Source organism: Pelodiscus sinensis, chromosome 19 (genome assembly GCF_052426305.1).
Source record: "Pelodiscus sinensis isolate ZL-2025 chromosome 19, ASM5242630v1, whole genome shotgun sequence".
Classification (NCBI taxonomy): Eukaryota; Metazoa; Chordata; order Testudines; family Trionychidae; genus Pelodiscus; species Pelodiscus sinensis.
In genome coordinates, this window is record NC_143070.1 from 22,078,752 (window position 1) to 22,094,771 (window position 16,020).

A 16,020-nucleotide genomic window follows, 5' to 3' on the forward strand; every position below is an offset into this window, starting at 1 on the left:
ACTGGATGGAAACTACCTTGTGCTTCCAGCAGAAACCATATTTCAAACACACATGCCTGGTTCATATTCATAATTTGAGGTACAAAAATGATGTACCTCAAATTGATGTATATAAATTGGATAATCATATTCACCACATCAGAACTTTCCCATTGACACTGCAAATGACACACTTTGCACAAGGCTTGTTGCAATTGTGTAACAGTGGTAGCACAGTGACCTATATGTTCATATTTCAATCCTTTAATGTCACGGGGGAATCTTCCCAGCACTCAGTGGTCTGACAAGGAGACTGGTTGAAGATGTGAGGAATGCACCCCACAAGATGTAAAATGATTCTCTGCAGCTGAGGGTGTGTAACTGAGCCACCTCCACCCAGACATAGGTGAAGGAGGTGGGGGATCTGGGCACCCAAGGAAGGCTGGGAAATCACACAAGTAAGCTGCTATTGCTGGCTGAGTAGAACTGAGGCAGCAGAGGGGGAGCTCAGTTGCAGCAACAACCACACACTCCAGAGAAGCAGCACAGCCTAAACTGCAGGAGCAGCATCTGTTATGGGCTGCTGGCAGGGCCCACCCAGACACAGACACAGGCAGCCAGGGGTTGTGGATCAGGTGTGTGGGAAGGGTCTGAAGAAGCCACCCAGGGATTCTCTCAGCAGTCCTGAGGGAGTGGACAAGGTGTTGACCAAGCCATGCTCAGCTGCCCCCTCTGCCTGTGGCTGTGCAAGCCAGTGACCCTGATGCACTACCACCGATGAGCCCAGCCCTGGATCAACATAGTGCTAGACAACCTGTTGGAAAAGTGGCTGAAGGAGGAGAGCCAGGCTGTGCAGTGATCACAAGCCTTGAGCAGCCATGTGGGCTGGGGAGGAGGGGGAGGGGGGACTGAGCTCCCATCAGGGAACAGCAGTGCAGTGATATGCTGTCTGGAGGCTTTCCCTGCTGCTCTCTTGGTCCTGCCAATGGGAGCAGTGGGGATGGTGCTTGGGAGCAATGGGGGGTAAAGCCAGGTAAGCACCCCTCCCTTGTGCACAGACCCCTGCACCCCAATCCCCTCTCACTCACCTCTGCCAAGACCCTTTCACCATCCTGTGTTCCCCAGGTGAATCCCTGCTGTATCCCTGAGTTCATTGGAGATCTCACTCCACCTTCCTACCTTCAGTGGGTCCCTTATCTTGCCTTCCTAATGCAGGAGCCAGCTCCATCCCTGAGGCATCTGTGCTGGCTGTCTCGCTGTTCCTAGGGTAGGCAGGACTTGAACCCACCACCCTCTAGGCAGATACCTTATCCCCTACTCTACTCCAGAACCTACCCCACCTCTCTACCTTCAGCAGATCCCTCATCCTGTGTTGGCTGTCTGGTCACTCCAAGGGTGGGAGGGGGGACTTGAACCCACCTTCCCTTGCTCCTGCACCCTTCCACCTGGCCAACCACCCTGCTCATAGCCTGCTTCTGCACCCCATCTCCCACCCAGACCTCCCACCCTCACCCCCCTACACCTCACCTCCTGCCCAGATCCTGCACCCCATCCTACTCTCTGGCAGTCCTGTCCCATACACTGAACCCCTCATTTTTGTCCCTACCCCAAAATCCACTAACCCTGGAACCCCAGAAAAGTAAATCTGGCTTATGGGAGACCCTGAATCTCAGTCCTCCCTGTCCCTTCCTCTTGCCCTGTGGGGCTGGCACACCAGAAGAGTGAAGTGACTCAGTTGGGAGCAATATCAGTAAGAGCTGGGGGGGTTTGGAGTTTTTTTGCTTCTTATTTGTGTGGTGCCAAACTGATTTTTCTATGGTTCAGTGTCCCCCAACCCCAAAAAAGTTTCCTTCCCCCTGCCATAAATAAAGAAAACATTGAAACCTTTGTATTTAAATTAATATTTTATTTATTTAAAATGAAGTTTGACAAACTGAAATGAGAAAGTTAAAAAGCTTAGTCTGTTTAATAATTTAAATTAAACCATTCTCTCTACCTACAGCACTAGCAAAATTGCTTAGACGTAATTATGTAATTAACGGTGAGTTTCCATTAACAAGTGGTGGTCTGTGGAAAGGTTTGCATTGAGCCAGGTGGTCCATGAGGTGTGCAGTGGAGAGAACCCCTCCCCTGCTCCCGGGAGATGGCATGGCCCAGAGCAGGAGGGTTAGATCTTGGCAAACCAGTAAATGCAGGCTCTTCGCAGAGATGTAGTAAACTGCTGTCTTAAAAGTTTCTGGAGTACAGCTTTTGTTAAGATGGGTCACAAATCCTTCTCGGCCCTCTGTTCATAGCACTTCAGTCTGAAGTGAAGAGCAGGACTGAAGACCAAAATGGAGGAACCTGTGGGATATTTTTATGACCTTGCCCATGCAGAGGGAAATTCAATGTTCTGTCTGAAGGTATCTCCCAAAAGGGAGTTGACCACATGATCAAATTACCTGTCCTATGTCCTTTTTAGGCAGCCATCCATGGGTATATTTGATGGTCTGTAGGTTTGCAGCAATATCCTCAGGTGTTTGTTAGCAACACTTAAGGGCCATTGTCCATGAAACATAGCTATTCACTGAGCACAGTGAATTAATTCACTGAGTGCCCACAATAGGTGAGCAACACTGCTGCTTGTCTCCCAGTCACAAACATTTAAAACACAAGTAGAGCGCCAATACTCATAACTTTACATACCGAACCTCTAATACATGCATATGAGTAGCATAAATAAAATCAAAAGCTAAAGCTTACCTCACTTGGCCCACTTTGCACAGAATTTGGAGCAAACACAGAATAGTAGGTGCAACAATGATTTGCATGTTCCTATTAAAATCTAATAACATCACACATTCACACAGGTGAGTAATCCACTAAACTGACTCAGAAACCAATTTCTGTGTCCTCATAGCAAGTGTCACTTGTGCATTTTCATCAAGACTAACCCTTAGCCTGTTTTCAACTTCATTTGGGGGAAGTGGGGAAGCCAGATTTTCTCTTCTGAGGAAGGGTTGTGAGGAAGGAGGATGAACTCAGCTCATGATTATTCAACCTTTCCAGCTATTATTTGGCTGTGTCTCCCCTTTTCTATTCTCCTTTCAAATTTTTCCTTTCAGCTCAGCATAGAGAATGACTCCTGAATTTTCTCTCTGTCCCAGCAGGTGATGGGACAGGGAGTAAAAACAATGAGGAGAGTCTTCAGCAGGAAGGACTAGAGCCAGTGGCTCCATGCGGGATGCTATTGGGAAGATCTGAAGGACATGTTTCCCAAATACCTGAGCAGGGAAAGACCTGTCAGAGTCAGCATAGCCCAGAAAGGCAGCAGGGAAACCATCCAGGAGAGGGACAGGGGAAATCCTGTCATGGGAACAGAGGGGTGAAAAGAAACACAGAAACTGTTCAACAGAAAATCCCTCATCAACAAGCACCCTACACTTGCAATGAGTGTGGGAAAGTCTTCCAACGGAGACAAGCCCTTGTTTTACACCAGAGAATCCATACAGGGGAGAAACCCTTTGACTGTTCTGTGTGTGGGAAATGCTTCAGTCGGCGCTCCGTTCTTATTATTCATCAGAGAATCCATACTGGAGAGAAACCCTTCAACTGCTGTGATTGTGGGAAAAGCTTCAGTCAGAGGTCAGAGCTCATTAGACATAAGAGAATCCACACAGGAGAGAAACCATTCAGCTGCTCTGTGTGTGGGAAAAGCTTCAGTGGGAGCACGTACCTGGCTATACATCAGAGAATCCACACAGGGGAGAAACCCTATGACTGCTCTGTATGTGGGAAAGGCTTCTGTCAACGCTCAGTCCTGATTAAACATCATAGAATCCACACAGGGGAGAAACCCTTTGATTGCCCTTACTGTGGAAAAAGTTTCAGTGTTCGTTCAAGTCTCATTAGTCATCAGAGAATCCACACAGGAGAGAAACCTTATAACTGTTCCGAGTGTGGGAAAAGCTTCTGTCAGAACACACACCTGATTAAACATCAGAGAATCCACACAGGGGAGAAACCTTTTGACTGTTCTGACTGTGGGAAGAGTTTTAGTGGGCACTCAAGTCTTGTTAGACACCGGAGAACTCACACAGGAGAGAAACCCTTCAACTGTTCTGACTGTGGAAAGTGCTTCAGTCAGCACTCAAGTCTTAGTAAACATCAGATAATACATACAAAAGAGACACCCTATAACTGCTCTGACTGTGGGAAAAGCTTCAGACAGATGTCAAACCTTGTTACACATAGGAGAACCCACACAGGAGAGAAACCATTCACCTGCTCTGAGTGTGGGAAAAACTTCTGTCAGCGCATAAGCCTTATTAAACATCAGAGAATCCACACGGGAGAGAAACCCTTTGAGTGCTTTGACTGTGGGAAAAGCTTCAGTCAGCGCTCAAGTCTTATTAATCATCAGAGAACTCACACAGGAGAGAAACCTTTTAACTGCTTTGAGTGTGGGAAAAACTTCAGTCAGAACACACACCTTATTCAACATCAGAGAATCCACACAGGGGAAAAACCCTTTGAGTGCTCTGACTGTGGGAAAAGCTTCAGTGGGCCCTCAAGTCTTATTAGTCATCAGACAACCCACACAGGAGAGAAACCCTTCAACTGCTCTGAGTGTGGGAAAAGCTTTCGTATGAGCTCACACCTTGTTACACATTGGAGAACCCATACAGGAGAGAAACCCTTTGTGTGTTCTGACTGTGGGAAAAGTTTCAGTAGGCACTCAAATCTTAACAGTCATCGTACAATCCACATAGGAGAAAAATCCTATAACTTCTCTGACTGTGGGCAAAGCTGCAGTGAGAGTGCAGACCTTGTTAGGCATAGGAAAGTTCACACCAGAGAGAAACTTTCAACTGCTCTGTCTGTGGGGAAAACTTCTGTCCATGCGCAGACCTGATTAAACATCAGAGAACAGGTGAGAAATCCTATAACTTCTCTGATAGCAGGAAAAAGTTCATTCAGAGCTTAGACATTGTTAGATTAAGGACAATGCACACAGGAGAGAAACCTTTAATTTCTCTGACTGTGGCAAAATCTTCAGTCAGAACACAAACTTCATTGAATATCTAAGAATCAAGATAGGTTAGAATCCCCTATAACCTAAGTTCCCTTTAAGCTGTGTTGCCATGCAGCCTATTAAGTGCTATTCCAGTGCTTAGGGCTGTGATGGGGAGAGATGCCTCTACCCATTGGTCTCAGTCCTAGACCAGACTTGTCATGGCTGAGGGAGGATGTTTGGCTATCCCGCAGTCCCAGCCCCAAAGCTGCCATGGCAAATAAAGGTACCTTTCTTCTTCCCTCTCACAGCAGCACCTGAGCTGGAGGAGAGAGAGCTGGTGGGATTCTCTTTGCTCTACTGTAGCCTGAATCTCATACCCCTCATCCTTGGCCCACCATAGAGCCCACACTCCCAGGTGGAGCCCTCAGACTCCTGCTCTCCCACTCTTTGACCCAACATTCAGGGATCTATGGATTGTCCTCTGCATCAACCCTGTATTAATAGCCTTGGATTTCACTAAAGAATTTATCTTGCAGACCCATCCTGGACAATGATCCCTCGCTTTCACAGGCCTTGGGAGGTAGGCCGGTCCTTGCCCACAGACAACCCGCCAACCTGAAGCATATTCTCACCAGCAACTATATACCGCACCATAATAACTCGAACTCAGGAACCAATCCTTGCAACAAACCTCGGTGCCAACTCTGCCCACATATATACACCAGCAACACCATCACAGGACCTAACCAGATCAGCCATACTGTCACTGGTACATTCTCCTGCACATCCACCAACGTAATATATGCCATCATGTGCCAACAATGCCCCACTGCTATATACATCGGCCAAACAGGACAGTCCCTACGTAAAAGAATCAATGGACACAAATCTGATATTAGGAATGGCAACATACAAAAACCTGTAGGGGAACACTTCAATCTTCCTGGACACACAATTGCAGATCTAAAAGTAGCCATCCTGCAGCAAAAAAACTTCAGGACCAGACTTCAAAGAGAAACTGCTAAGCTACAGTTCATCTTTAAGTTTGACACAATCAACTCTGGATTAAACAAAGACTGTGAATGGCTTGCTAACTACAAAAGCAGCTTCTGCTCTCTTGGAATTCACACCTCCAGATCAGCTGCTAGAAGTGGGCCTCATCCTCCTTGATTGGATCCACCTCGTCATCTCCAGCCTGATCCTGGCCTGCATATTTATTCCTGCCTCTGGAAATTTCCACTACATGCATCTGACGAAGTGGGTCTTTGCCCACGAAAGCTTATGCTCCTACACTTCAGTTAGTCTATAAGGTGCCACAGGACTCCTCATCGCTCTTGCAGACAGATGCATCAAAGTTGGGTTGGAGCCAGTTCTATTGCAAATATTTGGGGAAGAGGAGCATCCTGTACTAAACCTCAGCAGAAAATTCCTCCTGAGGGAATGTAAATATGATGTGGTTGAGAGAGAGTGCCTCAGTGCTGATGGCCTGTCATGCATGCACTGCTTAACATGCCAAGTTACCCAATCCTTGGGTGTTGAGCAGGCAGGGAGGATATGTGACAACCCTAAGCTGGCTTCCACACACTGATGGAGGGAAGACAAGCTGGGGCTTGGGTGAATCATTGTCTCTTCCCTAAATAAAAAAAAATCTCAAATCTAACTGCAGCATAATCAGTCAGGCACCTGGGGTCAATTAAAGCTTGCTAGAAGCTAGGGCTGATTAGACACCTGCAACCAATTAAGGCCTGTGATGCCACTTTAAAATGTGTCTCCCAGGCAAAGGTGGGGGGAGGGTGAGAGTGAAGGATAGGAAAGTGATGTGTGCAGGAACTGTGTAGGTATGAATAGAGGACTGACGAACAGGTACCAAAGGAAAGGTGCTGGGAGGGATCTTCGGGGAAGTGGCCCACAGATAAGCTGCCAGATTGAGAGTGACAGTAACTCTGCCTGTTGCCTATGCCCTAGGGTCCCTTGGCCATAACCCAGAGTAATGGGAAGGCCTGGGTTCCCCCCAAACTTCCCCACAACATTTTAAAATCTGCCTTGAGAAGAGAGATCAGGACTCCCAAGGGGATTTTACCCCAAAATTATGAATTAGCCTGTGATAAGTATGGTTTGGTAGACTGGCTTCCACCTCTAGTAAAGAGAAAGATACTGTGTGGAGAGCCACAGCAAGCCTCTGAGGCTAACACTACCTACCAATAATGTGTAGTTTATGGAGAATAGTTGGAGTTTGCCACAATGTATATCTTTTTTTAAAAAAATCATTTTTTTGGTGCATGATTTTTTAATTTTTGGTTCTGTCCATACTGTATATCTGTGTGGCACTGCCCAAAGACACATTTAGTAGGTTAAGTGACCTACATTTAAAAGTATATGAATGTTAATTAAGACAATTCCCTATAAATATCTAACATAGCCATGTTAGACTAGAACTTTGAAATGTAAAACTGTATTGTTAGAGAATTCAGTGTAAATACTAATCATATTTAGATATTGCTTGTTAGATGTTAACAATATAACTTTTGGATATTAATTCCCTTTTGTGTTTTAATAACATTGTATTCTGCTTGTGGAGGATTCAGTTAAGCTTAAGATCAAAGATGTCAAGAGGCTGCCACTGCCTGCTAGAAATCTATAAAAGCTCTCTAAGGCCTGATCCTGTCATCTCAGATCTGCTTATACTTGGTCAGGGGATGCTTGAATTGCAAGACTGAAGACTCGAGCTCCAGTCTAAATTATGCTGCTAATCTTCATGGAAGAATTTGAAGTCTTTATATGGACTGTCTGCTTGGAGAACTTCATTCGTTTCTGTATGCTTAATGGTATTTAATTGCAACACTCTTTCTGTGGTCTTACTTCATAAATCTTAATGAAAGAATTGGTTGTAAACATGTATGTTGGGGAGATATGACATAATCATTAATCTGGTGGGTAACGTGTCTGACTCTTTAGGCTTGATAGAACATTATTAATGACGAACAAGATTTTCAGTAATCCTCATCATATTTAACTTGGCTGTCTAGTTGGGGGCCCAGCCCTAGAACATTTTAAGGGAGCTGTGCTTTGGCTTCTGGGTAACCAGTAGGGTATTGTAAAAGTTGCTTTGTTGCTGGCTTGGTGAATCTAACTATTTGAATAATAATCTGTCTCCTGCTTTCTTTCAAACAACCCCTGGCCCCCCGTTACCTGATCTGCAGAGAGGAGGCTTCAACAACTTGCCTAGGGTGGAAAAAAATTCACCCCTTCCATACGGTCCCTGTGTGCTAGGGGATCCCCACACAGCTTTGCAGCCTTGGCTACACTCCTGAGATTTGCAAGGATGTAGGCTAGTGACTCTGCATCTCCAGTCCCCACCTCCTCCCTGCACCCTTCACAGCACCCCACCAGTCCTCCTCCCCAGCACTGGTCCAGGCTTTCCAGGACATGGAGTGACCAGGAGGTTCCCTCTAGAGCAGGGATTCTTAACCTTTTTACCTTCACACCTCCCCTGAAAGTGAACTTCATGTTCAAACCCCCTGGCAGCCATTTTGTGCACAGCCTAGCTCTGCCCCCTCATCTAACAGGAAGTTAAGGGGTATGGCTAGGACTATTAAGGACTCTGCCAGGGAGCTCAGTTGGGGCCCAGCCTCTGAGGGAGACAGAGGCCTGCCTAGAGCTCCTGGCTGACGAGGCTGAGACCTGGCCTAGGCTTCCCACAGCCGCCTTCCCTCAGGCCAGCAAAGGCTTCCCTGCCTGGGCTGCGGAAGCATGGCCAAGCCGGCCAGCCAGCAGGGCTACCCTCTGACCTAGAAGAACCCAAGGCTCTACTGGTGCCTGGTGATTCAGAGGACTGGCCTGAGCTGAAGGCCCAGCTTGAACCCCAAAGCTTGCCTGGGACCTGGCGAACCAGCTGGACACAGCTGTCCGAGCTAATTCCCAAGTTTAATAGCTGGTGGCCCTGTGGGGTAAGTGAACCCTGTTACAATGCCTAAATGAATAATATGAGCTTTTTACTTTGAACCTTTTCCTAACAAATTTACATAATATTTGAAGATGAAAGTCGGCAATGCTTGCATACTGTTATTGTAGTGTGTTGTCACATAGGCCTGATTGATTTGCACTGCTATTGTAGTGTGCCAATCTCTAGAAGTTAATAAGGAATTAATGTTTATAATTTTAATTCATAATATTAATTATCAGGGTCACCAGCCGCACTGTCCAGCAATCTGCGCATGCGCAGATCACCTGAACCTGGCTCTTCTGGGTTGTAATCTACTCACCACAGGCGAGTAGATTACATAGATTGTCGAGCCCTGTTAATTATGTAGAAATCTAACCTTTAGGGATACGTCTACATTGGCAAGATTTTGTGCAAATACTTTTAATGCAAGAGTTTTTGCGTTAAAGTATTTGCGCAAGAGAGTGTCTACACTGGCATGTGCTTTTGTGCAAGAGATGTGCTTTTGCACAAAAGCATCTGTACCAGTGTAGATGCTCTCTTGTGCAAGAAAGCTCCGATGGCCATTTTAACCATTGGGCTTTCTTGCGCGAGAAATTCATGTTTCCTGTCTACACTGGTCTCTTGCGCAAGAACAGTTGCACAAGAGGGCTTATTCCTGAGCAGAGCATCATAGTTCTTGCGCAAGAAGTACTGATTTCTTACATTAGAACGTCAGTGTTCTTGTGCAAGAACTCGTGGCCAGTGTAGACAGGCGGCAAGTTTTTGCGCAGAAGCGGTTGCTTTTGCGCAAAATCTTGCCAATGTAGACACAGCCCATAATTTTATCCAGTGAGAAGGCAATTGCGATAAATTTTCTGGGAGGCACCTCACACCTCCACGTATCCCCTTCACACCTCCCCTAGGGAGGTACACCTTAGTGGTTAAGAACCCCTGCTCTAGGGAATCTCAGCTCTCAGCACAAATTCAGCTGCAGTCTCTATGCTGCTGACTCATAGCTTTACTTTCCTTCTCCAAACCTGCCTATTTCCACCCACACTGAAATCTCTATCTCTCTCTGACATCTCCTCATGAATATCCAAGCTCCAGCTGTCAACTCTACGTACTTGTTATCTTTTTCTTTTTATAGCACAAGTTTATTCTGTTGAGTTTGATACCTACCAGCTCTGTGTTCTTGGGGAATAAGGGCATAGTGTTCAAACTGTCAGACTCAGGAAAGTCTCCTCCATTGTCTCCCCCTCTATCTGCTTGAACCAAAGTTGATCAGAAAACAAAAAGCAATGAAAAGGGCTGGGGAAGACACAGATACAGAATAGAGAACAGCAAGTCCAAGACAAGGGAAGCATTGCCTGATGGGAAATCCCTGCTCTAGATGCTGATGACCTCTTGCCTACACACACACAGATCAGAAATTATCAGATAATTTGCAAGAAGATGTGTACATTGGCATGATCTTACGCCAAAGCAGCCACTTTTGTGCAAAAACATGCTGCCTGTCGACACTGGCGGCGAGTTCTTGTGCAAGAACACTGACGTTCTGTGTGAAATCAGTGCTTCTTGCGCAAGAACTATGATGCTCCCGCTCAGGAATAAGCCCTCTTGCGCAACTGTTCTTGTGCAAGAGGCCAGTGTAGACAGGCAACATGAATTTCTTGTGCAAGAAAGCCCAATGGTTAAAATGGTCGTCGGAGTTTTCTTGCGCAAGAGAGCATCTACACTGGCACAGATGCTCTTGCACAAAAGCACATGACGCTCTCTTGCACAAATACTTTAACACAAGAACTCTTGCATTAAAGAGTATTTGCACAAGAAAGAGGGCTCTATTTTGAAATAAGTGCTGTGTAGATGCTCCCTGTTTCAAAATAAGCAACACAACTGATATAGCTCAGTTTGTGTAGCTTATTTCAAGTTAAGCCCTGCAATGTAGACACACACCCTCCTGGTGGGGCAGAACAGGACTTGGATCCTTCCCCAGTAGAAGAAGATGCTCATGTCTGCCCCCTTGTAACTAATCCACTGACCTGGTGATACAAATTCTGGCTGCCCACAGTGTCCATCAGAGACAAGTGAGGGCTTCTGTCTTCCCTGGCCCTGGCTGAGCTGACTGCTGAGTTTCCCCTCCTGCTTAGCTGGCTGGCCCCAGGTAAGGTCACATGAGACTATTCAAATATGCTCCCATCAGAACATCACTCTGAGCCACAGCCCTTGTGCCCATATCTAGGCCAGCACTGGATGGACTTTAGCCAAGGAAGCAGTGACTGAGGAGTTGAGGGAGGGGGAAGGACAGTGACTGATCAGATGAACATGAGTTTCATGGGCCCTAGCTGAGGTCCAAGCAGGCTCTGGGGTGGGGAAATGCACCAGCAACTCCAGGAGTATGTCTATGGCTGAGGCTACTGCCCTTACTTTGCATATAGGCGCCCCTGCACAGACCATGTGCAGTAACTGGCTGCTGTCTTTACTCAGCATGTAGTCACAGGCAGGCAGGGGCCAGAATACTGGGTGCAGCTGGCACCACACAAATGGCTTCAGACACCGCCTGCCCTGGGCTTGGTCCAGCTGTGACTGGGCAGGGCCCTGGCACCCCACAGAGGGGCAGCAGTGTGTGACTAGAAAGCCCCCAGCCTCCCCCCCCCACAACAGTACCCAGTATGCGGAGTTACTGACTCTTGCCCCAGCTCCCCAGGGGCTGCCCCAGGTATCGCAGCCTGTGTTAGGCCTGGTGACCCTAGGGCTGCCCCTACCTGGCCTGGTTGTGAGGCTCCTGGGAACTAAGGGTATATCTACACACAAGTTTTATTTCAGGAGAAGAATGCAAATAGTGCTGGGCATTTGCATACTTCCTCTAGGGTTTTTTTCGGAAGACGCTCTTCCGATATTTACCTGCATCTACATGCAGCCAAATTTTGAAATAAACCCCTATTTCGAAAGACCCCTTATTCTTCCTACAATGATGTTTACAGGGGTCTTTTGAAATAGGGGTTTATTTTGAAATTCGACCTTTGTATACACGGATAAATACCAGAAGAGCGTCTTCCAAAAAAAACCAACCCTGGAGGAAGTATACAATTGCACAGCGCTATCTGCATCCTTCTCCCGAAATAAAAATTGTGTGTAGACATACCCTAAGGGATTTAAACCTCTCCTCCCTACAAGCTCTGTCTTCTGATCTGGGAGTGGCTGCTGCAGGAAGGGAAGGCCTTACTCAAATGGGGGAGTGTGGGCAGCTAGTCACACCCTGCTGTAGCCTCTGTGGAGCGCCAACACTGGGGTGCACCACAGGCTGCAGCTGAAGAGTGAGCCCCAGGAGAGAGGCTGGGCCAGGCAGGGAAGTGACTCTGTCCCCTGACCCTCCTCCCAACCTCAGTGCTGCTCCTGGGGAGCGAGGCTGTGACTCCCAGTGCTGCTGTTCTGCTGGTGAGTGTAGTGGGAGCACATGGATTGGGGGGCAGGTGGGGTGAAGGAGGATGTGGGGGGAGTATGAGGGGAGGCAGAGGTTGCACTGTGGGGGGGATGGGAAGATGCAAGGGGATCATGGGGTTGAAGGGAATGACTGACACGGGCTCATTCCCTGTTCCCAGCCAAGGGGAGTTGTGAGAAGTGGCAGCCAGCATGGCCCTGTGGCCCCTTTGTTTTCTATAGTTACATTGATATATGGCTGTGAAGTTTTGCAAGTGACAGTGTCACTGCCAGTAAATCAAAATCACTGTCAGTAAATTATTCATTGCTTCCCATTGGCTAAAATCCTCCCCACCACCTGCCGAATTCCTTACAACTGTGAACATCTGAATAGAGAAAATTTTTAAACAAAATCTTCAAACCCACCACTTGAGGAAACCATTTAAATCAATCAACATTTACAAAATGCTTCCTAACAAACATCTCTCCAGCCTCAGAGTCTCTGGGAATACCTCTACATGGTGGGTTTTTTCTGCAAAAGATATGCAAATGGTGCTTTTATTTGCATATCTTCTGCTGATCCTTTTTGTGGAAGGACATCTGTAAACTTCATTTTTTGAGGAATAAGGGATCTTGCGCAAAAGGGTTTTTTTTTCTGACAAATGGCCCCATCTACACAGGGCTTTTTTGCAGCAAAACCTCTTCTGCAAAAAGGATTGTCAGAAGATATGCAAATGAGAGCATGATTTGCATATCTTCTAGGGGGAAAAAACAGCAGTGTAGATGTAGCCTGGGAGAGATTTCTGCCAAGCCCTGTCCCAACTCACTGGTCAGAGCTCTCCTGAGAGATGTAAAACCCTTGTTCAGAGCTGTGTCCCCACTTGAGGAAGGGGAAATGAGCCCTGGGCTGCTGCCCTCTGGGCAAGAAGACAAGTGGGCTGAATGTTCTCAAGCAGGGGCAGATGAGGATTTTGCAGGGCCCAGGGCAGCACAATTTCGCAGGGCCCCCCTTTTGACATGGCGCATGCGCAGGGCTTCTTGAAGTGCGGGGCCTGTGGCAGCCGCCCCGCTCGCTCAGCCCTATATCCGCCCCTGTTCTCAAGGACACCACATCAACACCCCTGTTCTCCCTCTAACAGGGGGTTTCCTACATGGAGCAGCCCAAGCCCTGACTTCCAGGAGAGGGGCTCCCAGCTGGGGATCCCCAAGAGCAGCCATAGGATGGTGAGAGCCAGAATTTCAAATCACCTTGACATGCTGGAGAGCTGGTCTGAATTGAACAAGATGAAATTCAGTGAAGACAGGTTGCCCTGGGGCAGGTGCACCCTGTTCCCCTTTGGAGTGGGGTAAGGATCCAAGGAGTGAGTCTGCCTGACTGCCCTTGGGCCTCAGAGTGCTACAGCCTAGGGGCCAAAGCCTCCCAATGGCCCCACCACTGTGCCCCCCCAGGACCAGGAAGTGCAGACCTAGCCCCACCCAAGAGAGTGACTCCCCCATCCCAAAATATCTGGGGCCTGGAACTGGCTGGAGGGGCAGGAGAGGCCGGGGCAATCCCCAGATCTCTACCACACTGGATAAACAGGAGGCTGTAGGGGCAGCTGGAGACTGTGCTCAGCCCCTTAAGCCCACCTCAGACAAGCTGGAGGCTGGGACTGGGAGGGGCCACTGGCTGAGGAGTGCAGCCCCAGCCTTGTGGAAGGGGTCACCACTGGAGCAACACCACCCTTCTGCCAGTTATTTCCAGTAAGCTCCTCCCCCAGCCCTGTGCCCTACATCTCCTACAACCTACCATCACCCCCCACCTGCCTCTTGTTCTGAACCCCTCCACACTGACCCATGTGCTAGAGAGAGGATGGGGTGGAATGCGGCACTCACGCTACGTCGTGATGCCTACTCACCGCTCTGGTGGGTGATTTAAATCCGCTGGATGCTGAGGCTGAGGCAAGAGGAGAGGCTTCAGTTGCCCAGCAGGATGGCAGGTGAGCCCGGCAGCTCGGATAGAGGTAGGCGGAGCCTGGACGCCTCAGACAAGGGTGGAACTGCTGTGGTGGCTTGGAGGAGGACAGAGCAGTTCTGCGAGTGGACAAGGGGCCCTGACACGCTGACGGTAGGGCCACACTGAATAGTAAGTTGGATGAGCCCCCGAGGAGGGGAGAGAGGAGGAGTAGGAAATGGCCCAGGGTGGGGCCTTCTGATAGCCTGTGGATTGGCGAGTTTCAGACGGAGTGCCTGTCAACCAGGCAGGGGAGTGACTGTATCCTGCCTTAGAGCCTTTGGGAAGACCTGCCTAACCCCAGAGAGCAGGGAGTGGCACTGGGTGGGGCAGCCCCAAGAGAAGAGAAGAGTTGCCAGCATCATAGGAAGAGTGTCTCCTCAAGGCAGGGAGCAGCTCCAATGGGAGAGCCCAGCCTTGCCCAAAGGAAAGGCCGGATGGGGAGAAGAGCGATGGGGAGCCCCCCCTGCACTGGTTTGAAAAAGAGGGATGAGAGCTCGGTGCAGACACTGCTAAGGGAGAGGGTTTCTGTGCAGCAGCCTGGGCAGAAACACAGCCCCACAGCTGGTGTCAGGCATATTTGTGTGACATCAGCTTGTGATCCCCCCACAAGTTCTGGATCCCAAGCTGACATCACACAAATACGCCTGACACCAGTCTTGGGGCTGAGGAGAATTGAGGGATGAGGGAGCACGAGGTCCTGCAGCTTGTAGCCCTACCACTCCATGGCTCCTCCCTACTGTTCCTCTTGCAAGTGAGGCCCTGCCTCCTGATCTGGCTGTGAGCCTTGGCCGCTGTGGGGACCCCCTGACTCTCCAACTGGCTTGGGCCACGGTCCAGGTGGCCTGAGAGCAACCCCCCAGGCCATGTCCCCATTCCTTGGAGTGTACCACCCAGGACAGGGGCAGGATCCATGGCTCAAAAGGTAACCTGGGCCCAGTATGGGGGGGGGGGGGTTCTAGCCTGCCCAGGCGGCAGGGCCTTAGGGAAAGAGGAGCTGGGGTGCGGCCACTGAGAGGGGCCAGCACAGGGAGGAGGCTCTGACTTGTTCTTCCAACAGTTTCAGGGGGCAGCCAAGTTACTCTATACAGGTAAACTGAAAAAACAACAATAATCTGGTAGTACTTTATAGACTAACAAAACATGTAGATGATATCATGAGTTTTCGTGGGCACAGCGCACTTCTTCAGATGATGTTCTTCCAGTTCAGGAGAAATCTCCTCTGGCTGCTGGAACTGCCCCATCTCACACCTGGACAGAAACAATGTCATATGCTGACACTGCATTGAATGATTCAGAGTTCTGGCTAGTGAGTCACTGTTCTGATGGGCCTGGAGTTAGAATCCTTCCAGTTCTCCCATCGCCAAGCAACATTCTCCAGCTCTGGGGACGAAAGGGGAATTGAGTCTCCATGGACAATTCTCTCCTTGGTCTCCAGGCCCTGAGGGACAAGAGGTTCCCAGGTGAAGGGCTTTAGAAATCTGCTCACTAGGAACTAGACTGAGACACCAGCTCCCCACTCTGCAGTTCATTCCACACAGATCTCCAAACAGCCCTTGGCTGGGAAAGACTCTTGATCCCTGCTGCCCTGGGCTGAATGGTGCCCGGTGCCCAACAGTGACAGGCCCGTGTTCCATCCCCACAGTCCTGAGGCAGCCAGTCCCCAGGGAGGTGACAACTCCAGGAAACACTTGAGGTCAGACTGTGCTGCTG

At 48.8% G+C, this 16,020-nt stretch overlaps 1 protein-coding gene across 1 annotated transcript in view; it reads left to right on the forward strand.

Annotated features, from left to right (window-relative positions):
* LOC106732199 (uncharacterized) overlaps nucleotides 1–16,020 on the forward strand; it is a 69,888-nt gene that overhangs the window by 22,722 nt on the left and 31,146 nt on the right. The window contains 1 exon segment of the mRNA XM_089771522.1: nucleotides 3,126–4,871. Coding sequence (XP_089627648.1) covers nucleotides 3,126–4,871 — 1,746 coding nt within the window.